General features: G+C 45.0%; 2 protein-coding genes across 3 annotated transcripts; one reads left to right on the top strand and one right to left on the bottom strand.

The window, feature by feature from the left end:
* Nucleotides 1–56: 56 nt before the first annotated feature.
* On the bottom strand, nt 57–13,420 carry LOC307236984 (uncharacterized protein; the record flags this gene model as incomplete). The annotated part of the gene is made up of 14 exons (XM_080009584.1): nt 57–565; nt 791–837; nt 918–1,032; nt 4,798–4,871; nt 4,972–5,062; nt 6,118–6,244; nt 6,842–6,961; nt 7,559–8,876; nt 9,515–9,560; nt 9,716–9,935; nt 10,187–10,239; nt 11,802–11,877; nt 12,888–13,132; nt 13,405–13,420. 14 exons carry the CDS (start codon nt 13,418–13,420, stop codon nt 456–458), a joined length of 2,658 nt encoding a protein of 885 aa, XP_079865710.1. The 3' UTR covers nt 57–455.
* On the top strand, nt 12,990–26,568 carry LOC307236464 (ADP-ribosylation factor-binding protein GGA1-like). Of its 2 annotated transcripts, none has more exons than XM_080008894.1 (17): nt 12,990–13,062; nt 14,720–14,804; nt 15,335–15,410; nt 16,256–16,354; nt 18,656–18,779; nt 20,391–20,491; nt 20,602–20,682; nt 21,073–21,210; nt 21,403–21,484; nt 22,567–22,680; nt 22,870–23,022; nt 23,133–23,206; nt 23,466–23,653; nt 24,217–24,416; nt 24,510–24,679; nt 24,767–24,877; nt 25,428–26,568. In XM_080008894.1, exons 3-17 carry the CDS (start codon nt 15,396–15,398, stop codon nt 25,536–25,538), a joined length of 1,761 nt encoding a protein of 586 aa, XP_079865020.1. In that variant the 5' UTR covers nt 12,990–13,062; nt 14,720–14,804; nt 15,335–15,395; the 3' UTR covers nt 25,539–26,568. The 2 variants fall into 2 exon arrangements, with proteins under 2 accessions (XP_079865020.1, XP_079865019.1); XM_080008893.1 differs by lacking the exon at nt 12,990–13,062 and adding an exon at nt 14,243–14,295.
* The last annotated feature ends 112 nt before the right edge of the window (nt 26,569–26,680 follow it).

Below are 26,680 nucleotides of genomic sequence, written 5' to 3'. Positions count from 1 at the left end.
TGAATTCACACTAAACACATACGCACAAGTAAATTGCAATATATACATTTCCCGAATGACAATTAAAACACGTTGAAACACATGAAAACGATGATCAAAATGAAATTACAGCTTTTTTTTTTTAATATATATATAAAACCGCATTGACAGTAAACAGTGAAAATACAAAATCCTTACAAAAAATGTCATGCAAAAAAATATCAGAGAAGTAGTTTCCATTGGAATAACAATTTCTTCCAGTTCTAAATGCTGTTTCAAATGGTGAATCATGAAGTTTATTCATCCATGATTCAGTATATCTTTTTGAAAATAGTACATACATTTCTAAGTAGGTGTGATGTTCAGGGAGGGGGACGGAGGTTCCTAAAATCGTCACATGGCTTTGATATTCAAGGAGCTCACATGTCCAGATTTTCTTCAGGCCCGGGCTTCTTCACCTCTCGATGGAACGGGCCTCAGCTTTTCTTCTCCTTGGGTTCTTTAGCGCTAAGCATCTTAAACACTTTCATGGGCTTGAATCTCCCTTTGGACTTCTTCAGCTCCTTCAATCCCTCTTTTTGGAGTTCTAGAAAGGAAACGCAGCACAGCGCGCTCGAGTGAAATGGTGGACGTCATCTACAAAAGAATGTTCTGAAATGGTAAGTGTTTGGGGATTCTTCTTGACTTTCCCCCACGAAGACAAGGACATTATTATATTTGAGTCCAGGATCAAGCCTATTTATTTTTTTGCTAAACTCCCAAGAGCCTTGGGCTGAAAACAGATGGACTCTGCATATGCAAGAGAAGATACCTTTCTTCTCCATCATGGCGTCCAGCACAATATCTTCTTCCTTTTCCCTGTATAACGACAAAAAAAACCTTGTTAAATATCTATTTATTGCTGCTACAAATGTGGAGAATGTGAAAACCCTGTGCACCTCTGTCTGTCTTGATCTAAGCTGCTGATGATCTGGTTCCTCTCTTCAATGACCGTGACCAGTTGGTCCATCAGCTGATGCTCGTGACTTCGATCCTCCGCGCTCCACTCGCTCTCTGCATGTTGGGGATACGACGCGTGGCATCGATAAATCACACCACTGACTACACTTGACTTTAAAGGGGATGAACCTATTATGAAAAAACTCACTTTTTTCAGTGCTTGTGCACATACATTTACAGTTTTTTTTGTGAGCTGCCTATGTCTGAAAACATGTCATTCAGCAAGCCGTTCAGATTTGTGTCTCAGTCTTACGTGACGTTGAGACTCAATAGAATTACAACCGCCCCCAATGTGAGTAACACCACCCATGCCTGGAGAACTACCAAGTGCTGCCCACAAATCTTTCAAAAGAAAGAGGATTTAATACAGATACATATTTAAGTGTCTGACAAAAAACTGCAAATGAGTTTTTCATAAATCAGTATTTTATAAATAATTCTGCTGTGTGTTTCTTTCAAAAATTATTTACTTTTTAAATAAAATAGGTATGCGGTGCACAGTCTGTTTGTTTTTATTGAAGATGTATTTCTTTTATTTTCTGACATTTCCTGATTAAAACAACTTTAAACAACTTTAAACAAACTGCCTTTAAACAACTTTGCCTCCTTTGAATATCACGCCGTCTTGGTGACTGCTCCGGTGAAAGCCTATGTGGTCGTCATCTACCGTCCACCAGGACAACTAGGTGACTTCCTACATGAGCTTGACACCCTGCTGTCATCAATCCCTGAGCACGAGTGTCCCATGCTCGTCCTCGGAGACATGAACATCCACTTGGACAGTGCGAGCTCGGCTGACTTCCTGTCTTTGGTTCGCTCGTTCGACCTAAGACAGATCCCGACTCCACCGACTCACAAGGCTGGCAAAGAGCTTGATCTCATTCTTGCTCGGAGCTGTACCACCGACAACCTATGGGTCACTCCTCTTCATCTCTCTGACCACTTCTTCATCCACTTCAATGTCCAGCTACCAAAACAACCCCCCACCTCCCCACCCATGGTTACTATCCGCAGCAATCTCCGCAACTTGTCTCCCACCCACTTCTCCTCTGTGCTCTCCTCTTCTCTTCCACCCCACGGCACTTTCTCCTCTCTGCAGGTTAATGATGCCACTGACTCCCTCTGCTCCACCTTGAGCTCATGTCTGGATAGCCTGTGTCCACTATCCACCAGACCTGCTCGTTCAACCCAGTCGCACCCTTGGCTGACTGACACCCTCCGGACAACGCGCACCGACCTCAGAGCAGCCGAGAGGAAATGGCACAAATCCAAAACAACTGAGGATCTTGCTAGCTACCAGACACTGCTGTCCTCCTTCTCTTCCAGCATCACTGCTGCCAAGAAGGCCTTCTTCAACGATAGGATCAACGGTGCCACAGACACACGTAAGTTATTCGCCACCTTCAAGTCTCTGCTTTACCCTCCACCACCTCCCCCACCTACTAACCTCACTGCTGACTGCCTTGCCTCCTTTTTTACTAACAAAGTGGCAGCCATCAGCAGCCAATTCACTAAACAACTTACTCACAACCTGTCTTCTCCAGCCCTAGGCTCATCGTTCCCTGGTTTCACCCCCCTCGCTGAAAGTGAGGTATCTAAACTACTAACATGTAGCCGTCCCACTACCTGTCCGCTAGATCCGATCCCATCCAACCTCCTTCAAGCCATATCACCGACTATCACCCCGGCAATCACACATGTGATTAATTCTTCCCTAACTTCCGGCACTTTCCCTTCCGCTTTCAAAGCGGCTCGGGTCGCACCACTGCTCAAAAAACCCTCACTCGATCCCAATCAAGTAGGAAACTATCTGCCGGTCTCTCTCCTCTCATTCCTTTCCAAAACCTTAGAGAGGGCGGTCTCTAGACAGGTTACAGAGTACCTGTCAAGAAACAACCTTCTTGATACACTTCAATCTGGCTTCAAAAGTGGTCACTCCACTGAAACAGCCCTGTTGTCTGTGACAGAGGCCTTAAAAACTGCTAGAGCTGCTGCCAAATCCTCGGTCCTCATTCTGCTTGACTTATCAGCTGCTTTTGACACTGTCAATCATTGCATACTCCTGTCCATACTCTCAAGCATGGGCATAACGGGCAGTGCACTTTCCTGGTTCGAATCTTACCTTACTGGGCGCTCGTTCAGTGTGACATGGCGAGGCCAGCTGTCTGTGCCTCACAACCTCACCACAGGGGTGCCCCAAGGCTCGGTGCTAGGACCCCTCCTCTTTGCCATATACACCACCTCACTGGGCCCAATCATCCGCTCACATGGCTTTTCATATCACTGCTATGCGGATGATACTCAACTCTATCTGTCCTTCCCGCCAGACGACCCTACTATCTCGACGCGGATCTCGGATTGTCTCGCTGACATATCCACATGGATGAAGGATTATCATCTTCAACTAAATCTGGCGAAAACGGAACTGCTGGTCTTCCCGGCCAAACAAGGTATTTATCACAACATTGATATTAAAATCGACTCTCTATCTCTTGTTCCTACCAAGGCTGCAAGGAATCTTGGTGTCATTATTGATGACCAACTGACATTCTCGGACCATGTTGCCGCAGTCTCCCGGTCCTGCCGCTTCGCACTACTCAACATCCGAAAAGTCAGGCCGTACCTGACCCAATATGCCACTCAACTGCTGGTACAAACCTTGGTGATGTCCCGTCTCGACTACTGCAACGCCCTCTTAACAGGCTTGCCGGCCTGTGCGGTGAAGCCACTACAGATGATACAGAATGCGGCGGCGCGACTGGTGTTCAACCAGCCAAAGAGGGCACATGTCACTCCGCTGCTCATCGAGCTCCACTGGTTACCTGTAGCCGCCCGCATCAAGTTCAAGTCTCTTATGCTGGCCTACACAGTGATTGTTGGGAATGCTCCCGCCTACTTAAATGCTCTTGTAAGAGCACATGTTGCCCCCCGGATGCTGCGCTCGTCAAATGAGCGTCGCCTGGCTCTGCCGGCCATACAGCCACGGCAATCCAGGCTATTCTCATTTGTAGTTCCACGTTGGTGGAACGAGCTGCCAAAAATGACCAGAGCGGGGACCTCCCTCTCTGTCTTTAAGAAGCACCTGAAGACCCAGCTCTTCAGTGAGTACCTCCTGTCCTAATCTACAATTACTTTGCACCACCTTGCAGTATTTATTGTTACACCAATGTTGTTGTTACACTAATCTCTGTCGCAATGTAGCTGAATGTTATTCTCCCTTGTAAGTCGCTTTGGATAAAAGCGTCTGCCAAATGACTAAATGTAAATGTAAATGTAAATGAAACAAAAAAAGCCTGGTGCGGTGTCACGTCCCGTGTAACCAGCAGTGCCCGTGTCCTACGAAAGTCGGAAAAAACCTTTAGATAGGGCCTTGTAGATCTATGAGTGAAGATTCTGCACCTGGATTGCTTAGCTCTCGCCTAAAATTTTGTTGGACTGCTAAGGTACAATCGGTGAAAGTTTACGTACTTCATACAATGGAACCCTACTAATGCTCAAACCCCCATTGGCTCCCAGAACTAGGGGCCTGGCGGCTCATTTACATTTAAAGCGGCACACACCAAAACAGCCCATCGAGAACAGGAGGGATATAGAGGCATGTCAGAATGGCTAGAATGGCTGTTTTGGGTACCTCAGAGACCTATATTAACTTGTTGAAAATGAGCATAATAGGTCCCCTTTAAGATACTCCTCTTGATGACAAAACAAAAAGGGCAATTGTTATTGTGCTGCAATAACAATCGTCTGCTTTGATTCACAATGCATTGTTATGGACCACATCATATTTAATCAGATGGATAGATAGATAGATAAGTTCACCTGGTTTGATAAGAACACATCGGAGCTCATACTCCAAATCCTCCTGCCTCTCCTCTAATTTCTTCTGCTTGGCCCTTTTCACACAGAGAAGACAAAAGCCATAGAAAGCTTCAACGTAAATTTCGGATGTGCGGTAAAAATAAGGTAAAAATATGATATGGTCTTTTCACTCACAGATGGACAAGCTCTGTGTCGCGCCGCACAAGCACGCGTTTCTCGTGAACGAGGGTCATCCAGTCCAGCAGCATTTCCTCTTCCTCTTTCTCTGGAGTTGAAAGGAAACCATAGACACATATTGTAACTGTCCACCAATCCAAAGATCAAACACCCAGGAGCATCTTGTGGGACTGTTGAACACAAGCATCTCAGTAAGGGCTTTTAAAACGGCTTATGAAAGTCAAAGTCAAACAACTGCAACGTCAGTGAGCTTTGTTAATCCAGGATTTGAGATATTTGGATAGAGTTTGTTTGTATTAAACTGGTGGAGTCTACAACGGATATCCAGGTGAAAAGAGTGGAATAATAATAAATAAAATAAATAATAATATAAACAAGGAGAAGAACAATATGAATAACAATTTTAGAGAACAGTTACAAGAAATAACGCACAAGAAATAATACCAGTGAATAGTCTCCATGAAACTGTGAAGCCAAAACAAAATATGTGCATCATATGCGCAGATAACATTTAATTTCTTTGGGATAAAAAATGGATACGTTAAAAGGCACTGTTGCACCATTAAGTAAGCAGTATATGACCTTCATTTAAAGAAAATTGTTGATGAGAGGCCACATTTTCAAGTCACAAAAATGGGTCTATGAATTTATATGCTTATATATATAGTGATTCATTATTTAGCTGCAAACTACAGCAAAGTGTTGAAATGCAGTTGTGGTTTTGGCGCAATCTGCAGGTGGTGGCAGCCAACACTGGCAACCAGCAGGGGTAATTAGCAGGCTTTAAAAGCTGCTGGTCCTCTCTCTCTCTCTCTCTCTCTCTCTCTCTCTCTCTCTCTCTCAAGCAGAAAATACAGACGTTTGTCTCATAAGATGAATGTCAGACAGCTCTGCAATGGGAGCCCAACGTCACTGTCAGGTGAGAAAGTGAGCAAACCCACCTCCCCCCCATCTGCCGATGGCGCCAAAAACACTGCCCACTGCCCACTACCACAGTAGTAAAGCCCATTCTACTGCTGGATTTACAAACTTACCTGCGCAGAATATATTAGATATATACAACTCGTGCTAACATGCATGTTATCATCATCGTTATTACATGGAAAATCATTACATTGTGTAAAACTCTGATCAATAAATTACCATTTTTGCAATCTCTCAGCTCCTTCTCCATTCTGACGCCTCTTAGCTCCAGCGCCTCCAGCCGCTCGTTCAGTTTTCCCATCTCCACCTGCAGGTCTTCAGTGGGAAGGAATGGATCTGTTTGAACCTGAACATAAATAGACAAAACTCGCTGTCAAATACCAAATGGAAGTGAAATAGAAAAACAAAGCAGAATATCAGATCATTGAAATTAAGCTTTATTTCACGTTCTACAATGTGGCTTTTCTTTTGACAAATATCGTCAGATTTTCATTTCAAAACAAAACTGCTGTCAGAAAGTGACAGGCTAATGAGGTTAACGTTGTTTAATTAAACAATATTTACAAGGTGGGAATAAATATTTATACATTTAACATACATTATTTATGTTAAAGATTATATTTTACATTTTTGTAGATTGGCACTTTCAGGGAAAACTGGGTAAATCCACTTTCCACTTGAAACACAAGTAACGGCCCCGACGGCTCAATGTTAATGTGTATATAGTTCCAGGAAATAATTTGTTATTAGAATAATATCATTTTAACGCAATATCAATACATATAAATGAAAATATATATAACAATATCACAATGAGTTCAAACTCCCAACTGATTCGGTCCTATCTTGTAATGTTATATGATCATCCATTTAAATCAAATTAAGTGAAGTCTAAATCAAGTCTCAAGTTCGTCATAATATATTACAGAATATATGACATTACCTTCCTCTTGATGGGAGGGAAACCATATCCGGGAGCAGGTGCCCGCCTGGACGGAGTGGCCTGAAAAGTCTCCGATTTAGGAATAGCAGATTTTCGATCAAAAGGGTTCCCTTTGCAGGCCTGACGAAAATGGAACGCGATTAAAAACAGAAAAGGGAAAAAAGAAAACAAATACACACATCATTGAGTTGTTGACGGTCTCTATGATCTACAGTCACTTTACCCTCAATTAAAACCTACTGTGGGTAATTTAGGATCATTAGCTTTTGGTGAGTTCAATTCAGTTACATAGTTACAGGGTTGTGTTCGCTGCCACAATTTGGAGGAAATATCAAATTTTATGTGACAGAATGTACAGTAGAATGCTGTTCATATGCACCTGATTTATCTGAAAGTAATGTGCATTGAAAACTTGATGGATCTCCAATAACACGCGTGACAATCAGCTCAATCAGGACAAGGTACTGATGAAAGTACGGTCAGATGTTTGTTTCTGACAACGTTGAATGTTTTAACTTTACGTCTATTGATCAAACTGACCAAGCAGCACAGGATATTCATATCATTGTTTCTGGCAAACACTAAATAAAGCACTTGGATTGTATTAGGAACCGTTTACATATGCACTATATTGATTTGTGTCAACCAAACAGTCCATGCGGCTAGGATGGACGACATTAAACTGTGCACCACGACATGTAACGTACAACATCTTACCTTGCTCTTTGATTGTGTCATTCCACCACAATGGTTTTTTTCGGGCTGCTCAGAGGAGACGGAAGGACTGTGGGGGATGGCGGAGGAGAGGGCTGGCACAGAGACGCCCTTGGGCAAACTATGGGCAACGGGTGACAGGCCACATAGCCCTGCCGTCTCTGCAAAACCTTCGGCCAGGTCGGGGAAGGCCATTCCACCAGCAGCACCGGCCAAGCACGGACAATCACCCTCAATATCAGCTGAAGTGTCTAAGCCACAGGATCCTGCTAAACCGGGTAATCCAAGATCAATGTTGAACTCACCCCCAGCCAGTTCACTGAGAGCACCTTCTGTAGCTAAATCTGGAAGACCGTGCTCACTTGATGCTTCACCTGAACCTCCTGGCAAACCTCCCGTTACCGATTCATTCAACCCAAGTCCACCAAATTCGGTGTTCTGTTCAGAAACACCAAATTCACTTGACAGTCCACCAGCCATCCCACCATCTCCATCTAAGCCTGGTATCTCCAGTCCCACGGCTGCGCCTACAAGCCCTGGTAATCCTACACCACCCACAGTAGTAGGACAACCATCAGGGCCACCCGCTCCCGTCAAGCTGGGCAATCCAAAGGAACTGGCCGCTGCAGCCATATCAGGGACGACTCCAAGCACTTCTGCAGGGACGGCCATGTCGGGAATTCCTCCAGCTCCACTTGAACCTCCAGTCAAACCATCAACACCAGCAACTTGAGACAGAACCGATACATCCACTGAGGTCACTCTCCCTGCCAGGCAGGTTACAGCAAGTCCACCAGTCAACTTAGCGAGTTCAGGTTCCCCAAGTGAACCTTCAGGACCGGCTTTGACCACATAGTGTGATTGGGGTAGATCAGGTGCATTAGGGTCGTCTGTGCTTTGACTACCACTTCCGCTCGTACCGGAAGGGCTGTGGGAAGCAGCTGAACCATCTCTCTCTGCCCAGTCTGAATTCTGTAAAGGGGGATCACTATGAGCATCTTTCTTCAATGGAACCGGTTTATCCGCTGGTTTATCATTTGTATTGTCACCTGAGCTCAGCCGACCACGTGTGTCTGCTGACTGGGTGGCAGCTTCAGGCTCAGTAGCCTCCTTTCTTGCATCTTCATTAGTGTCCACATTCATGTCACCAAAAGGGTTGCTGGGGATGGCCCTGGGTTTGAACCAAGTCCCTCGCATGGCAGGGGAGGAGCTTGATCGAGGAGGAGTCATGGGGGCCGGTGCAGGGGGAAGTTGTGTCCATGGTCCTGGGTGGATGATGGCCATCCAGGGATGGTTCATCTTGACTTTATGGCTGGTCGGACTAGTGTTAGAAGATAGAGGACAATGGGGAAAAAAATACATTTTAGTGACCTAAGGGCAGGTGAGAATTGTAGCCGTTCTTTCTGCAACTGAGAATGATCAAAAATCATTTTTTATCGAACTATAAAGGAAGGAATCTCTGTCGGTCTGTATGTCCTTTGATTATCTCGACAACCGTTCATCCGATCTACTTCACACCGGCAGTTTCATCTTTCATTGTGGAATACAGGACTGAATCTTTTCCATTCTTAAAATTGTGCTATAAATGTCTTGAAAAGTAAAAGCCTATAGCTTCTTGCGATTATGTTTTTACTGGTCAAATATAAACTTTAATAGCCATACAGAATGAAACAATTATCAGCATCATATGAGACGCCGAGACCCATGTGAGATCCGCGGATAATTTGGTAAAAGTGTCTGTGTACTGGATATTACACAGGTGGAATAACAATAACACTAATGGTTAAGGTATTACAAATATGAGGAGGAGAGTTATTATGGTAGTGAACGCTGCTGTATATGGCAAAATATGAGGACGATTATTTTACTTTTGCCATCAAGGTTCCTTGACTTTGAAGCACAGCAAATGTGCCGGCCCGACTTTTAAAAGATTGTGCTGTTTGGTTTTGATACACTTACATGCTGGAGGAACCGGGCGGAGATTCAGTTTGAGAGGATGGTTTTCCTGCGCAGAGGAACAGACAGGAAATGAAAAGTGTTTTCAGTCAGTCAATTTGATGTTACATAATACATAAACACACACACAAACACACACACAAACACACACACATACACACACATACACACACACAATGTCTGGGAGACTCAGCAAATACTCACCTGTAGAGCTGGAGCTCTTCATTTTCTCTACTGTTTTGCTTCTGGGCGCAGGAACAGGCGGCACGGAAGAGTCTACGTTCATGTGTCTCGGTGACGCAAATGGCAGACGACTTCCTTCTGAAAGTGAAACACCTGATGATGGAGCGGTGAGCCTGGGGGGGGTTAGAGCCTCTGCCGCGTCCTCCTGCAAGTCTGCCAGGTGGGTGGGCGTCCTGCTTTCCTAGCTGGGCTGCAGATCTCGTATGTGACGCCGGGCCGGGGGGGGGGGGGGGCCTCCTTAGCTTGACCTTTGAGCCTCTGCTTTCTCCTCTTCCAGGCGCCTAGCCGTCTTGTGACTCTGTTTTCTGAGTGTAATGAGCAAGTATGCTCACAGACCGTCTATCTTTGCGGTACTCAACTTTGGGCCGATTCTTGGTCGGTCAAATTTGCCCGCCGAGGTCGGGGCAGCTGTGCAGATCAATGAGCCGGTACCCCGTCCTGGTCTATAAGATCTGGGGAGAAGGCTGCTACTGCATACTTTGCATCTGAAATACGAGAATGAGGACTTTCACTGAGAGGCATTAGTGATACTTTGTATACAGGGCTTAATGGAGCACAAAATGCAGTGATTGCCTTGTGCATTTGATAGTACTGAATCTCAAATAACTAGAATCAAAGAAACTCAAAGTTTGAATCAAAATACCCCAGTTGATTGCTGAACCTCATAAAAAGAATGATTTTACCAGGGAGTAACATACGTAAGCCCACGTTGTATTTCATTTGAGTGAACCTGGCCAGCGTACTTGGTCATGAGGGGAAGTGTTGTGGTTCAAAAACAGCTGACCCGAGGCCAGATGACCAAGTACGGTGGTAGGTTGACTGAATTGGTGGATGGATTGGTGCGATGGTAGATGTTTCCTTCCACTAGATGCCTCTGTACCAGATGAACATGCTTTCTAAACAAAGTGCACACAATCACTGGATTGCGTCTGGATCCATCACCTTCTGTGCGAGAACAATGACCAGACGAGGTCTGAAAATAGAAGAAAAGCTGGCGCCCGACTGTGACAACATAGCAAACAAGATAAAAGAAAATGCCGTTGACATGAGCTATGAGTTATGTGCGCTTTTTAAATGACCCCTGAGGGGGTTTCACGGCAGCGGAAACTTTGCTCTTTATGAGATTGGTTTGGACTGTGGCGTGGGATGACACCAAACTGGCAGGACTGGCTGCAGAGTAAAGAGAATGCAATCAGGTGACACACATTGTGACATGAGCAAATTTGTTTGACATACAAGGCCTTGTATGGATTAAGATGTGCTCTGTGTCTATTTGGACGGCACAGTGGCTCAGTGATAGCACTGTTACCTCCCAGCAAGAAGGTCCCGGGTTCAGACCCCGGCTGGCCCCATGTTTGTGCGGGTTTCTGCCGGGTGCTTTGATTTCCTCTCACCGTAAAAGAACATGTAGTTTGGGGTTAATACTCCTACTGGTGCCCCTGAGCAAGGCGCTGGCAAAAAGAGCAGGAGTTGGTCCCTGGGTGCTGCACTGCAGCTGCCCACTGCTCCTAGGGTATGTAAGATGGGTCAAAGGCAGAGGACAAATTTTCTTTCAGTGTATGCGAGTGTTGAGAAATGACGAAGAACTCTTAATCTTGTTTTGATAGATGACTCTTTGATGACTCTCTTTGGGGCATTATGGGGAAGAGAGGTAGAGTGGAAAGTGGATGGGGAACACTTGTAAAGGAGAAGCCAGATCTGCGGTAAAGTCTTCCAGTTTCCAACAGGACTTTTCAAGCGTTAAAGGGAATCCAGCCTTTATTTATTGATTTATTTACCTATCTATTTATTTATTTATTTATTTATAAACCCTTATCAGTCCCACAACGGGGAAATTCGCAATTTCTCTGCATTTACCCATCCTAGTATCTTACGTATCTAGGAGCAGTGGGCTTTAATTCTAGTTACCGTTAATGTGATGGCATCAACAGTGACGTGGCCTGACAAAACAACAAATTCAAAAATCCTCCGCCCCCACTTCACCCCTCTATTAGCTTCACAGCGTGATTGAAGAAGCAGTATAACTGGTAGAGGTAAGTGATGACACCTTGACGATCGGGCACCATGTCCTCTGGATCCAGCAGGGCAGGGATCCCCAGTTTGGTCTCTGCAACCTCAAGGGCCTTACAAATCAGGAAAGATAATGAGGGATCAATATTCTATTCTGTATTTTTCCATTTTCAATGAATATTACCAATTGCACAACACTTGGAAAGGAAGAAAATTAAAGACAATTGGCATTTGGCAGTCCAAGATGTTCAAGCAGGTTGTTTCAAAGTCAAGCACTATGATGACAAATTTTAAAATGTAAATATCTATATAAAAATATACAAAATATACAATGGAAATACACCAAATAAAAATAGGAACTGTACACAAAGCTAGTAAGGCAATGCCATTTTGAGACCATTTAAACCAAGGCAGACTACACTCTGGAGCAAAGTTAAGACAGTAAGTCATGGGTTATTAAAGAAATTAGAATTTGTTATTAAACATGTGCTAAAACTGAATGGAGATCATGCAGATAGGAATGGAACCGACACAAATTGGGGACCCACTTGAGGTACTTCTTTGAGCTTATTTGTTCTATGCAAAAGGTATGGTGTTCCCACAACCTGCGGGGCTAGAAACAGGGAAACGTGAGCACAGGAGGATCCGGCGGAGGAGAGCATCTCAGGTTCAAGAAAGAGCAGCAGGTTTTTCGGCCTCCTACAGCCTCATGATGACATGGTAATGTTCCAGATCCGGAACAGTTTCAAACATTGGTTCCAAGGGATCAGGGAGGTTTTTTTTTTAAATGCCGCATCAATGAGCTGAGCGTCACTGCTACCTGACTACCTGACCGCACTTCTCGTGTCCATGAGGTTGAAAGGTCGAAATATCAAGCAGTTCATTTGTATTAAATTACAATAACTTAATGAATTGCAATGCAATAAAAAAAATTAAATCGTTAATTTAAATAAGAGTAGTCAATAAATAAAATGAGTCACTTTCATAAAATAAGTTTAGTAAAGTTTAAATATCATACATAAATACAAATAAATATACTAAATACATATAAAATACCAAATAAAAAGACTTGCAGCTCTACCTGCAAGAGGAAGTGCGCAGGAGCCTCGTTATCGTTACTTACGTGGAGCGAGGTCGATGTTTGTGGATGAAGTCCATCTCTGAACGAGGTCGACACTTCCCTTATGTCAACATTGGGGTGTCGTGGGCAGAACGAGCGGGACCGCTCCCGGTGAGGAGCGCGCCGAGACCGGGGCCGAATCTCGCGTGTTAACGGGATCCCAGGCGTCCCTAATCGCGTAAGCGGAGCACCTTCATCCGAACCTCCCCGTCGGAAGCCCCGAGGCCACGGGAGGGCTCGGTTTCCTCCTACTCCACCAAACCCAAACAAAGCGTCGGTGCCGCCCCCACGGCGCCCCGCGAGTTGACGCGGAGACCCACGGTCCGCGGACAACGGCGGCGGCTCCCAAGTTTGTCAACACGGACGCGTCCACGCTGCGGGAGGAATGTGTTCACTCCCGTCCCCGTCGAGTGCGTCTCCAACGATTGAACGATCCCGAACGGCTTGTTTTCATCTCGCAGGCGAAATATCGATCTAAAAATAAAATAAAATAAAATAAAATACCGTTATTCTTTTGTACTTGTGGCGCTTTTCATGTGCTGTAGTTCGCAACGGGTGTCGCTAGGGGGAGACAAACGTCTAGTCACTATAATTAGATGGGCCCGGTTTCTTGTTTCAAATGTATTTTTCAGATGGGTTGTATTATACATTTGGTTATATGATTTAATTCAACAACGAGGTCTACTAGTTGCAAATTACATTGGATTTACAGCCAATACACGGACAGTGAGGATGCATTTCAGTAAGAACACTCAACATGCACCGACCCTATGTGACAATAACAACAGCGCACGGCAAAGGTAAGTGTGCGTGTGTGCGCAGATGCAGCGTTCAAGTCATGTGGGAGGGATGGAAATTACGCGTCTTCCGACCTGAAAGTACAATTTCACTTCAGTTTCATTCCTTCAAGTCGAAAATATTATTTGTGATCTTTGAGTTGACCTATATCACCCCCCCCCCCCTCATGTCCAACGCGAGATGGCGAATAAAAGCAAACAAAACTCATTTTTCAAGTAACCTAGAGCTATTATAGATAGGCTTAATATAGATAAATAAAGACCAATGCGTTCTATCATCGGTGTAATTTAGTCATTACTTTCTGATTTAAAGATATTTTTACGGTAATCACGCCTTTAACGGTGATTCAATGCCATTTTTTTTTGTTTTTGTTTTTAGATTCAAAGGACTTGGGAAGCGTGAGTTTACATTGCCAACGCATGGACAACTAAAAGTGAAACTATAAGACGAAGCTAATTCTTATTTCCCCACTTGACTTGAACGCATCGCACGTCGAGAACGCTCTTTGCCACCACGCCCACCGCTCGTCCGCACCTCGCGAGACCGATGTTTGACAGAAATCCCGTAGCGATGGCTGCGCCGCCCGACGCCGAGAGTTTGGAGTCTCGCATTAGTGAGTATTTCAAAGTTAAAAACCGGGTCAGTCGTCGCTAAGGGGGCCCACACGCCAGCCTCTCCCCCCGCGCCGTGACGACGATGGGGTGACAGGCCGTGCAGCGGCGGTAGCGGCTGCGTGGCAACGGTGGGGGCATTGACGACGCTAACGCGTTAGCTATTTAGCTCCTTAGCTGTTGTGCTAGCCGGCTGACAGCTCGTTAGCTGAACAGAGCGGCGGAGCGTGAAGCCTCTGCCGTCATGGTTTCGAGGGGGTGACGTCACTGCCAGGACGGCGTGTGGCGTATTGGGGAATGCTGTCAGGCAGCCTGTCTTTCAATGGGCGGCTACACATCTACGTTGAGCAGGCGTTGCTAAAGGCTCCTGCAGCGAATGCATCCCGTAACGTGTATCCCCGATTGTATCACTTCTCTACATCACAGACAAAGCCACCAACCCACTGAACAGAGACACAGACTGGGGTAGCATCCACGCCTTCTGTGACCAGCTCAACAATGACTTGGAGGGGTAAGGTCTGTCTAGACAATCGATTCTGACAGTTGGTCAAACTTGCACTCCTGCATGGGTTCATATGGAGTCAAGTAAAGGTCGTTCATATAGCCCTTAATCACAGTACAGTTTCAAGCCTGTAGTTCACGTTGAAATCAACGGCATCCCGAGACTCCCAGAAAAACACCGTCAGGGGGAAAAAGGGAAGGGAAGCCTCGAAGGGGTCACCGCAGGACAAATTTCCCATCCATAGCAGCCAGGCTGCAATGGATTCCGAGTGGGCAACATTATTGAGTGAAAAAATAACGTTTTCCTCTTTGAAGGAATGATACAATTCTTTCTCGGCTCCAATATGAGGGGTAAGCGATGCATTTATATGACCACAGTCTGGAGGTCTGAAAAGTGTCCAGAATAATTTTGTTTTACATGGAATAAATCTGTCTGACGTAATCTTCCTTGTGTTCAAACTGACTCGGTTCGGACTCTGTTGCCCACTTGAGCACTGAGCTGTGTGTAGTGTAGTCGCTTTACAGTGATGTCTGTTGCAGACCTCAGCTGGCGACCAGGCTCCTGGCCCACAAGATCCAGTCTCCACAGGAGTGGGAGGCTATGCAGGCTCTCCTGGTGAGTCAATGGATTTGAAAGGTTGAAATTAAAAGTTTTCGCACCAAAATGAGCGGGTTGACCTGGTTTAAAAAAACCCTGGGTCAATCCTCTAAAAATAGGCGATTGACACCTTTCCCATTACCAGGAGAAATTATGTTTTTTTTCTGATGTGTCATGTTCATGGTTCCAGTGTGATTGGGAATAAAACAGTAGAGGAGACAGCAACTTAAACAAATAACGACAGAAAACTATAAAACTTGATAAAAAATATTTTTGAGCCGTTCAAAACAATCAGATCGTTCATGAATGACCCAACACTACAGCAGAAGCATCATGGAGAGTCTATGCTGCCGGTGCACATCCGCGAACGGACACTGCATGCTGTCGGTGCACTAACCAGCAGGGCGTGTAGGGGTTCCCCACACTCACAACATTTCACGGTCCCCCATGGAGAAAATAGTCAATAACTTCTGATTTTGGATTCTAAATGGGATATGAAATGATGGAATTATACACAGATATTCCTGTCTATTTATGCTCTGGCGTCCGGCATTTCAACGCACGTTGCATTACTCAGGTAAAGGGGCCAAAATTAGCGGGTCGACCCGAGTGTCTTGTTCACATCAGAGCTGATCTGAGGTGGAGCGTGAACCCCGATCAATTGCTGGGTCATTTGACCCTGGACTGAGACCCGGCATTTTCCTTTCCCACTGGTGACAAATGCCGGTTGTTACCGGGTTTTTGATGCAGTGGGAAAAGGGTTTTAATGAATCCCCAACCCCAGGTGTATGGCCTGTTGTTCTGTAAAAAAACATTATTTTTCAGTGGTTGTCTTTTGATCTTGTTTTTGGTTCTGTTCTAAGGTTCTGGAGAATTGTATGAAGAGCTGTGGGAAAAGATTCCACAGTGAGGTGGGGAAGTTCCGATTCCTGAATGAACTCATCAAAGTAGTGTCACCAAAGGTAAACGTTTGAATGTCTGTCTTCTTTTGCATTTTGGAACCATATATCAGTGTTTTTGGTTTTATGCCTGGTCTCATGTGATGTAAACTAAAGCCCCTTTCCCACTTGCACTGAAAGGCCAAAATCTACTGGCAATGTTCCTTATTGGCCGTCATTTGGGAAAAGCAGCCGCTCTCGATGTTCCGTAAAAACTAGTCGTGTAACAACATAGTTGATCTGTACGGATCAACCCCCACGATTCGGCAGGCATGTGAACCACAGATTTAGTGCAAAATTTGTCATAGTGAAAAACAGCTTCACTGCTGCTGTTACTTTGTAAAGTAATAATTCCCTAAATCTCGATACAGAGTTGCAGTGAGAAGAAGATACAGTAGACAAGACAGATGCGTGCTGTGTTTTACTCTGAAGCGCAATGATTGCTTTACGGTACGTCGCGCTATGTTGCTGGTACTTTACATGTCGTGAATGAGCTGCTGTCTGTCGCCGCTATGCGTGTGAGTGTCCGCCATATTGGAGCAGTCAAGATCCGCTAGTAAACAAATACGATGTGTATTGAGAGATGCAGACTTCTCTAAAAAAATCTAATGTAACTTGCTAAATTTTGAACCGATTTTCACTAAATCTGGTGTGTTATAGACGTGAGAAATTGAACATGACACTGTTAACTTATTGGAATTTAATTCAGTTACTGGGGAAGGATCTAATCATATATTTTCATTCACTCACTACCATGTTTAAAGTAAGAAGGTGTCATGCATGCCTCATATTGCACTTTAATTTAACAATTGAGTATTGAATATTTTATATATTTTAAGATTTTATTTAAACATTGGACATCTTAAATGTTGTTTTCATTTAAGACCATGGGCAAAAGTTCCTTGCTTTAAGTGTTTTTACTGAATAAATGGAAAGCAAAGTTATATTTGTCTCCCTTTTTTACTTAAAATTATATTTTGCTCATCCAAAAAAAACAATCCGATCCGTGACTCAAAACTGTGATACAATCCAAACAGTGAATTTTGTGATCCATTGCATCCGTCATCCATCAGTAAAAGTTGTTCCGTAAATTTCCCCACTCTCGACCTGGTATAATCTCTGGGAAAACGCCGATACGTCTGTGAATGAATGTGTGTGGGAATGGAAGCAGTAACATCACCGTAAAGTAGGCGCGGAACCCAAATAAAGCAAAAGTAGTGGGATTTTACAAATATTTATTTTGTACAAATATTTCAAATGTTGTTTTTCTGGAAGAAATAAAAACATTTTGAGAAATGACGAGTCCGATTCGTGGCGCTCGGCTTCAAAGAAAGAAACTGAAACATGTCCAGTCCCTATGGAGACATGTTTTTATATTCTTACATTTTATTATTTTTCTAATTAAAAATGCCACTCAGACCCTAGATGTGTGTTTTTTTTTTTTTTTTTTAAGAGTAAGGGGCACGGTGCGGGGACCTAGGGCACAAGCAATTTGCGTGCCTGCCAGCAGCAGGCACGGTGGAGGAGTAGGAGAAGGAACGAGGGGCTCTGTCCCATCTCCATCAGCCGTCGGAACAGAGTCTGTCCGAGAGGAGAACCAGGGGAAAAAAACCCCGATTCTGATTGTACTTCCATTGCCGACAGATTGTCCAAACGTTTGCATCTACACTGGACATAATGTGCTTACCCTAACCGATTATGTACTGTATCCATAGTAGTCATCTATGTGGGAACAGACTCCATACGGAACTTTTCCGTAAAGGCCAATGTGTGAATTACTACCCACATATAATATTTTTTATCCAGCAATATTAGGGATTCCATATGGGAAAGGGGCATTATATATGGCTCCATTGAGATTCTGGTTTATAGATTTTCTCCTGAATCTCTGGAGGCGGAAGTGTTTGAGATTAAAAGCTTCTGACTGGGCCCGTTTCCTGCCTTGTGCATCATTGATTACATCCCCACCAGAGCTGAGACTGTTTCCATGCAAGATGCCATTTTGGACATTTTCCTGCTGGAATTTTGGTGAATCCACACAAAACGTTTTTTAGCTGCATGGTTACAGTTAGCTGCTCGTGCTGATGTGAGATGTAAACAACAACATATGAGCAGGAAATGGAAGCGGTCCGAAGCTTTACGTCTCACTCACTTTGCCCTTCCTCACCCGACGTTTCAGGAGGATATTCAGACCTGAATCATGGTTGAGCCATACGTAATATCGTAGGAACATCTCATGCCTGGTGCATGTAAATCAGTCATTTTAATAAATAATTCTTATTGTTGACAACATCTCAATCCATTCCCAATCCACCCCCCACTCAGTACCTGGGCTCACGGTCACCAGAGCCGGTGAAAAAGAAAGTTCTAGAGTTGATTTACAGCTGGACCTTGGGGCTCCCAGATGAGGCCAAGATCTCCGATGCCTACCAGATGTTAAAAAAACAAGGTAAACTATTTATTACATTGTAGTGGGTCCCCACTTCCTAGATTCCTGTTGTCTAATTATGAACCATAGTTGTTTTTTGTTTTGTTTTTTTAATTGAGCTGCAATGAGCAAATCAATCTTTGAAGTAAAAGCAGATTTCTGAGGTTCTTGTGGTCATCTTTAACTGGCTTTATTAAATTGGGCTTTTTAAATTTAGTTCCTAACTTCTTTCAAAAGTTGAATTTGACATAACTACGATGTAAATATTAGCATAAAATAGATACAGATCAAATACTGATCCGTTACAAGGCCAAAAGAATGTGGACGTTTGCTTCTCAAATATCTCATTTCGCAGTCCTCGGCATGAACGTGGAGCTGTCCCAGATTTGCTGCTATAACGGCCTTTCCTCCTTTGGCAAGGTGTTAGACTAGTTGTTTCTCAATCTAATTATTTTATTAGGTGTGCAAGAGTTAATTTGGAACTTGAATGGCAGGGGGCATTTGAAGACTAGACTGAGAAACCCTTCACTGGATATTTAAGCCTTGCTGCAGGGATGTGTTCCCACTTGGCCCCTTAGTGAGGTTGGGCGCTGCTGGCTCAGCAGTCAGTGACCCGATTCATCCCAAAGCTGTTAGATGGGGTTGAGGTCAGGGCTTCGTGCAGGCCAGGCACCCGGTCCCTCCACACCGTTCTCCACAAATCATTTCTGTATGGACCCGGCTTTGTGCGAGGTGTAAGTGTCATGTTGGAACACAAGCTACACAGGGAGATTAACAGAATCAAGATGTGTGCATACCAGCCAGTTTTGTTCTTACCCACATGTGATTGTTGAAAAATCCCGATCATTCGAAAACTTCTAAAGAAGTTTCTTCTGCAGGGTCAGAGGTAGAGAAGGGAAAGAGGTGACTTGTATTGCGAACTGAAAAGTAAACTATGGCCTTTAAAGGGAAAAATCGGAACATTTTACTGATACTGAAATATGAATTATTTGTTTCATAAGTTGAATCCAGAAAATGCTTTTCCGTAGCATCTCCTCTGACTCATCCATCCAAAAATGAGGCTTGTGCTGCAATGACCGGTTAATGCTGGGTCCCCTGAGGTTCGCACTTTGGCTGGAATTAAAAATAAGGGATGAAAAGTTTTGATATAAAAGTCGATTTTTTTCTATTTGTAAATGAATAGAGGCTGGATGGTAGAGAAGGGTGCACATCATGGGTGCAATCTACGGCACCAGTGGTGTTGGGCATCTCAATAGATTAAAGTAAGAACATATTATGAATCATTAGGTTTTTTGCTTAAAATCTTTGCACGAGTGCTAAGATTACCCCTCACGGGAAATCATGGGTCGGAGCTATGAAAAATAGCCCCATACCACTGTCCCTCCTGGCTTTAAGGCTGAGGCTGTGTTTTCAGACCAAACCCAGAATCATTCATCGGACTGGCAGATGGCAAAGTGTGATTCATTTCTCCAGAGAACAGGCTCCCAGAGTCCAATGGTGGGGAACTCTGCACTGCTTGATATTGGGCATGATGATTTTAGGCTTGTGTGAAGGAAAGTGATTTCATAAAGCAACTGTTGAGCAACAGTTCCTGGTAAACATGGAGATCTTCTCTCTCCTTTTCCTCAACAGGTATTGTCAAACAGGATCCAGACCTTCCACCCGACAAACTACTGAACCCTCCTCCACCCAGACCCAAGAATGCTATTTTTGAAGATGAAGAGAAGTCAAAAGTCAGTTTTTCTTCAAATATAGAAAATAATCATGATCATTTGTGTGCATAGATATTTATTTGTATTACCGTTATCTTTGTTCTGTATTTTTCGGGGTTGGCTTTGAACAGATGCTGGCTCGCCTGTTGAACAGCACCCACCCAGAAGACCTGAAAGCCGCCAATAAACTCATCAAAGAAATGGTCCAAGAGGTAAGACTCGGTGTCCACCCTCTATTCAAAAACACCCAAACAAACCAAGCCAAGCGTTGTGGAACGGTTGTGAGGGGGCACTCTAGTTTCTTCTAGATAAAGAGTGCTTCGACTGAAAACATTAGCTGAATGGGGGCTGAATGGCTCACTTGAGGAAATGGCTCACTTGGGGAGGTTTTCCGTGTCGCTGACGAAAGTGATTCAGCCACAGCTCTAAGAATCCCCCCCCACCCCCCACCCCATACACACGCACGCACGCACGCACGCACGCACGCACGCACGCGCACACACACACACACACACACTTTTACTGTCTTCTGGCTGTGTTGTTGTAGGCTTTGCTTGTAATTTGTGTGTGCGTGTGTGTGTGTGTGTGTGTGTGTGTGTCAGGACCAGAGGCGAGCAGAGAAGGTGTCAAAGCGTGTGAACGCCATCCAGGAGGTGAAAGAGAGCGTCAGCCTGCTGTCCCAGCTGCTGGAGGACTACGACAGGACGGCCAGCACGCACAGCAACTCTGAGCTCATACAGGTCACAGGCTCTCCACGACACAAACACAACACCAAAGCCCATAGAAGAAACGGAAGGCTTTACGTGTGTGTGTGTGTGTGTGTGTGTGTGTGTGTGTGTGTGTGTGTGTGTGTGTGTGTGTGTGTGTGTGTGTGTGTGTGTGTGTGTGTGTGTGTGTGTGTGTGTGTGTGTGTGTGTGTGTTCTGTGTTTAGGACTTGTATCAACGCTGTGAGAAGATGAGACCCACGCTGTTCAGGCTGGCGAGTGACACAGAGGACAATGACGAGGCCCTGGGTGAGGGTCACACTCACACACTTCTAAAATACTTTTAAACACAGTCGCTGTCCTTCAAGAGTCCTTCAGTGTCGGTACCCGTTGTTCCTCACCGAGTTATCATTTGCAACTAAATGAAGCAAGGGCGCTCCAGAACGATCATGGTCACTTTTACCATAAAGGGAAACCCCAATACGTAGCTCAATAAGTTCACTATATTTTCATCATCTCCACAAATGTCCCATCATCCCAAATGTCCTTTTTGCTTTGATTACAAATGTGATATCTTCCTGTTGGCAGATACATTCTCTGGTGATTTAGTCCCATGCTTCAGGGGCACATCTTAACTTCCTCTTCAGTCTGATGACATAATCTGTCCCGTGATGATAGTGAAGTGTAATCCAGTGTGTCTAGTTCTTTAAGCTATTCTTTGGGAAAAAGCTCGGCCTGTTTGGAGAAATCTCAATTATTGTGCAATGGCCGCTCGTCTCCCTGCAGTTTTACAGATTTCACTTGCAGCAAACGGTGTGTGATCCATTCCTGGCTGTAAAAATAACCTAAATAATAATGACTTTGATATTGATGTTTGATTATCCAGAGAGCTTCATTGGACAAATCAGTGTTACATGTGTGCACAATAAGATAACAGTGTAATAATGCGGGATTCTCTAGTGGTGTTGGCAGAGAATGTTGCCATACAGTTACAACCAGTTTGTGGACATTTATTTCTGCATGTGCTTCTAATAATAAATTAATATTATTGAAAAATGTATATTATGCATTGATACTCACTGTGATACTCAGAGCAAACATTGACAAATTGAGTTAGAAGTTTGCAGCTATTAATTGGCCTCCCATCAATTCTCCTACCTCCAAGGACGATTAGTAAGAATCAGAGATCAGTGTTGCCATGGAGGCCAATCCCCGTCGATTACATTGCCCAAGACGAGTTGTTGACATATGTTTTGAGAACAGCCTCCCTCTTAACTAGTGGTCCAGCTATTAAGAAACATATCCAGGAAGGCTAAAGTGTGTGTGTGTGTGTGTGTGTGTGTGTGTGCGTGCGCGTGCGTGCGTGCGCGTGTGTGCGTGCGTGCGCACAGCTGAGATTCTGCAGGCCAACGACAGCCTGACGCAGGTGATCAACCTGTACAAGCAGCAGGTGAAAGGGGAGGAGTTAAACGGCAACAACACGGTCATCACGCAGCGGCACACAGGTTTGCGGAGAGCACACACTTGAGAATCCACTTTTAATACAGTCAAATAGCACGGACAGAATTTCGTTCAAAAGCGGCTCCAGTCCAAATGATTTTGGACTGCAGGAAAAAAGAACTCAGAAATGGTCTGAGAATTGTCGAGATTGGTAGATTGGAGATTGGTTTTTAGAAATGTTCTCCCTCTCGCAGGCGGAAACACGGCGCTGCTTGATCTCTCAGGGCTGGATACGTCGCCTCATTCCCCTCCCTCCTTCCCAGAATTCCCCACCCCGACAGACAGCTTTAACGCCCCCTCCCAGGAGACGGGGATCAGTCTCCTTGACGATGAGCTCATGTCGCTAGGTAACGGCCTGGCAGGTGTTCCCTGTATAAGTGACACGGGGTTAATATTTCATCTGTAAACCTCTGTTTTGTTCTTACAATCCAACAATGGTCGCCTTTGTCTCCTCCAGGGCTGAGTGAAGGCACCCACACATCGAACCCCGCCTCCCAGCCCGAGGACTCCACAGCGTGGGATTCCTTCCAGGTGCGAAGTGGGAGATCCATTCTCTTACTCAAGTTAAATATTAATAATTGCAGCCGTTGAAGATTAAACCTGCAGTTATTGGGTAACATGCTGGTAAAAATGACGGACAGGCCACGTGCCAAGTGTCACTTCCCCGGCAAACCTGTTTGACTTGAACGCGGGCTCCTGTGATAGACTAGAATAGGTTTCCGTGAATAGTTTTAGTTGTTTTTTTTTTTGGATGTCCTCACACTCCGTGCCCGTCTCTGCACGTCCACAGTCCTCCGACAGCATAGACGCGGATATTCCTGCAGCCCCCAGCCTCCTCCTGAGCCCGGAGGCGGCTTCCCACTCGCAGCCCCTCTCCCCCCAATCCGCCACGGGGAGCTCCGCCCTGGACGAGCTGGACCTGCTGGGAAAGACGCTGCTGCAGCAGTCTCTCCCCCCAGACAGCCTGCAGGTCAAATGGTAAACTGACCTAACAGACACGTTACTCTGCCCTGCTGCAGCTGGTGAGTAGAAAGAACTAAAGCAGCAGCCTCACCGTGCTGCCGTTGAGCAAGGCACTAGAGTAGAAGACTTTCAGTAAGATACTTGACGATAGTAAGAGAATAGTATGAAATACTGCAATTAATATGCAATCACAGTATTGAATGCGTCGAGCAAAACAAAAGTGAGGCAGAGAATTGCTGAATAAGAATAAATAAATCAGTTTGTTAGATATTTAAAGATCTAAATATAAAGAATCATATTTAACCCTATCATGCATATGTTTGGGTCAAAAATTATCCAGCTTAAAAATCTCCCTTCAACTTTTTACCTATTATTTAATGAGCATTGAATTAACCTTATGGAGAAAGAATACTTTCACATCATCTGAAACAACTTCAAATGGGCAGTTCCTTGATATTTTGAAGATTCAAATATTATTATTTGGGTCATTTTTGTATTCTAGGGCTAAGCAGAAGTGTGACTCTCAAGGTGTTTGAAATGTTTGAGCCGTCGTGTCCCCCCCCCCCCCCCGGCTCCAGGGACAAGCAGCCGTCCAAGCCCACCCTACGAGACCTCCAGAGCAAGTCTGGTTTCACTGTGACGCCCAGCCCCATCCCGGCCTTCGCCTCCGAGCACCTGGGAGCGACGCTGCTGGACCTGCCTCCCGCCTGTACCGAGACCCCGCCTCCAGAGGTCACCCTGAGCGACGTCTCTGTGCCGCTGGAGTCCATCACACCCAGTGAGTAGGATTTCCTGGCGGGTGCCACGCCATCGTGCAGGTGGAGGAGCGCGGCTCCAGCCTCTCTGCTTTCTCTCTCTTTCTTCGCTCCAGGCAATTTGCTGCCAGTGACGGTGTTCGACGGACACAGCCTGCGGGTGCTGTTCCACTTTGCTCGCGACTCCCCCCCCTCGCGTCCAGACGTGCTGGTGGTCATCATCTCCATGTTGTCCTCCGCCCCCGTCCCCGTCACCGCCATCAACTTCCAGACCACAGCGCCAAAGGTCAGTGATTCCATCCAGAAAGAACAACAAACGAGTGGTCCAAGTAGCAGACTGACGTGGCTCCTGCTTATCCACGCGTTGTCTCAGTCCCTAGCTGTGAAGCTGCAGCCCCCGTCGGGGACGGAGCTTCCCGCCTTTAACCCCATCCTGCCCCCCGCCGCCGTCACACAGATCCTGCTCCTGGCGAACCCCAACAAGGTAACAGCGCAGACTGCAGCAGAACCAACCCCCACCCGACACTTAATGCTGTCGCCTAATGTGCTGATGATGATGATGATGTCTTCATCATCATGCATCCTGATCCATTGAGGCAAATAATAACAGAGAAATACCTAAATAGACGGTGTGTGGTGAGTGACCGGCACCTGGTAGAGAGCAGGAAGTAAATCTGTTCCTTTTTCACAATGTTAGAAGAAAAGGGAAATTGTATTCGCATCAGTCTATGCAAGAAAGATTTAGAGGAGCTAGATGTATGTTCGAGGTTGCTTCTCATGAGAGCTGGAGTTGGTCCCCGGGCGCTGCACTGCCGCTGCCCATTGCTCCAAGGTACAGGCTGGGTCATATGCAGAGGACACATTTTGTTATATCCCACTTGTACAATGACAATAAGAGATATTCTATTTTCCTTTTAAAAACCCGAAGCTAGGATGCAAAGCACACCAGTCGACTTCAGCGGGAGCAGCCCCGTTCAGCCCACGTGGAGCAGATCTGCAAACTTATCCGTTCACCTTGTGTGTGTGTGTTTCAGGAGAAGGTGAAGCTGCAGTATAGACTGACGTTCACCATGGAAGAGCAGGCGCACGATGAGAGCGGCCATTTAGAACAGTTCCCTCCCGTGGATACGTGGGGAAGTCTATAGCACTCCGCTGGACGACAAACTGACACTGTCTCCGCTTTCTTCTCTCCAACTCAACACCTTGCAGATCTTTATTTTAAACCACACTGTTGTTTTCTTTAGAACTGGTACTGATTACTCTCTATCCCCCAACCCCAGTGTATTGTGCTCATGCTTTGCTTTCAATGAGTCGTGTATTTCTTAAGTTTGTCTGCTGATATGTCGGTTTCAAAATGCAAAAGAAAAAAAAAAAAAACCAACCCTGTGGGTGTGAAGATCCAGTTGTGTTGTAGTCTTGTCCGTAATGGGCGTGCTGAAAAGTTACGCTGGAGGGAAAGCCAACCGGGTTCATGATTCCTCATGGTTACGATGGTTTATGCAACCGATGCAGTTTTTGTGTGTAGAGGATTAATACAGACTGCTGGAGTTCTCTTTTGCATGCCTTACCGAAGCTACGAGCACGCGAAAACCAACAGGATGATGGAATGGGAGAGCCTGTCCATAAATCTCACATCTTTAATAGAAAGAAAAAATATAACAAGCTCTGCTCAACTTTTTTTCTTTTTTTTTTTTGTGTATGCTGTTTTGTGATGGGTAAATAGGTGCTTCTGTTTGCTGAAGACTGAACTTGATTTGCACATACTTACGTACTGTTTTCCCCTCTCATGTATCAACAACCTTCAGAGTTCTGTTTAATCCCCCATACGTGCCTCTTTCAGTCTCATTCTGCTTTGCAGCCGTCTTTGTTTCAGCTATATTGAGTTTCAAGAAGCAAAATGCGTTTGTGAGGGTGCTGCACCAGGATGTTGGGAGGGTTCTTGTTCGCAGTCGAGGGTTTCTGATTTACTTGTGGTAAATTTGAGTTGGAAGTTGTCGTGCGAGTCTTCGAAAAAACTCAGCCCCGCCCACTTTGTTGCAGCGTCTCAAATGTGCACACCCTGTCTGCAAAGCATGCCCTGCTCCAGCTCATTTCTTCCCTCGTAGACTCCAGAACCGTTCCTGCTTTGTCAGTACGGATGACAGTTGACAATGGCAGTTCTGTTAAGTGTAAGAGCATTAACACTGGAAATATATCAAAAGGGTAATAAAAGTATTTTTTTCCTTGGCAAATAAAAGTATGTTCACTTTTGTTCTGTAGCTCAAGAAGCAATGTATGTGGAAAATCT

This window comes from Zeus faber (assembly GCF_960531495.2).
Source record: "Zeus faber genome assembly, chromosome: 11".
Lineage (NCBI taxonomy): Eukaryota > Metazoa > Chordata > Actinopteri > Zeiformes > Zeidae > Zeus > Zeus faber.
The sequence above is the reverse complement of the archived record's forward strand: the minus strand, read 5'-3'. Positions and strand labels throughout refer to the sequence as shown.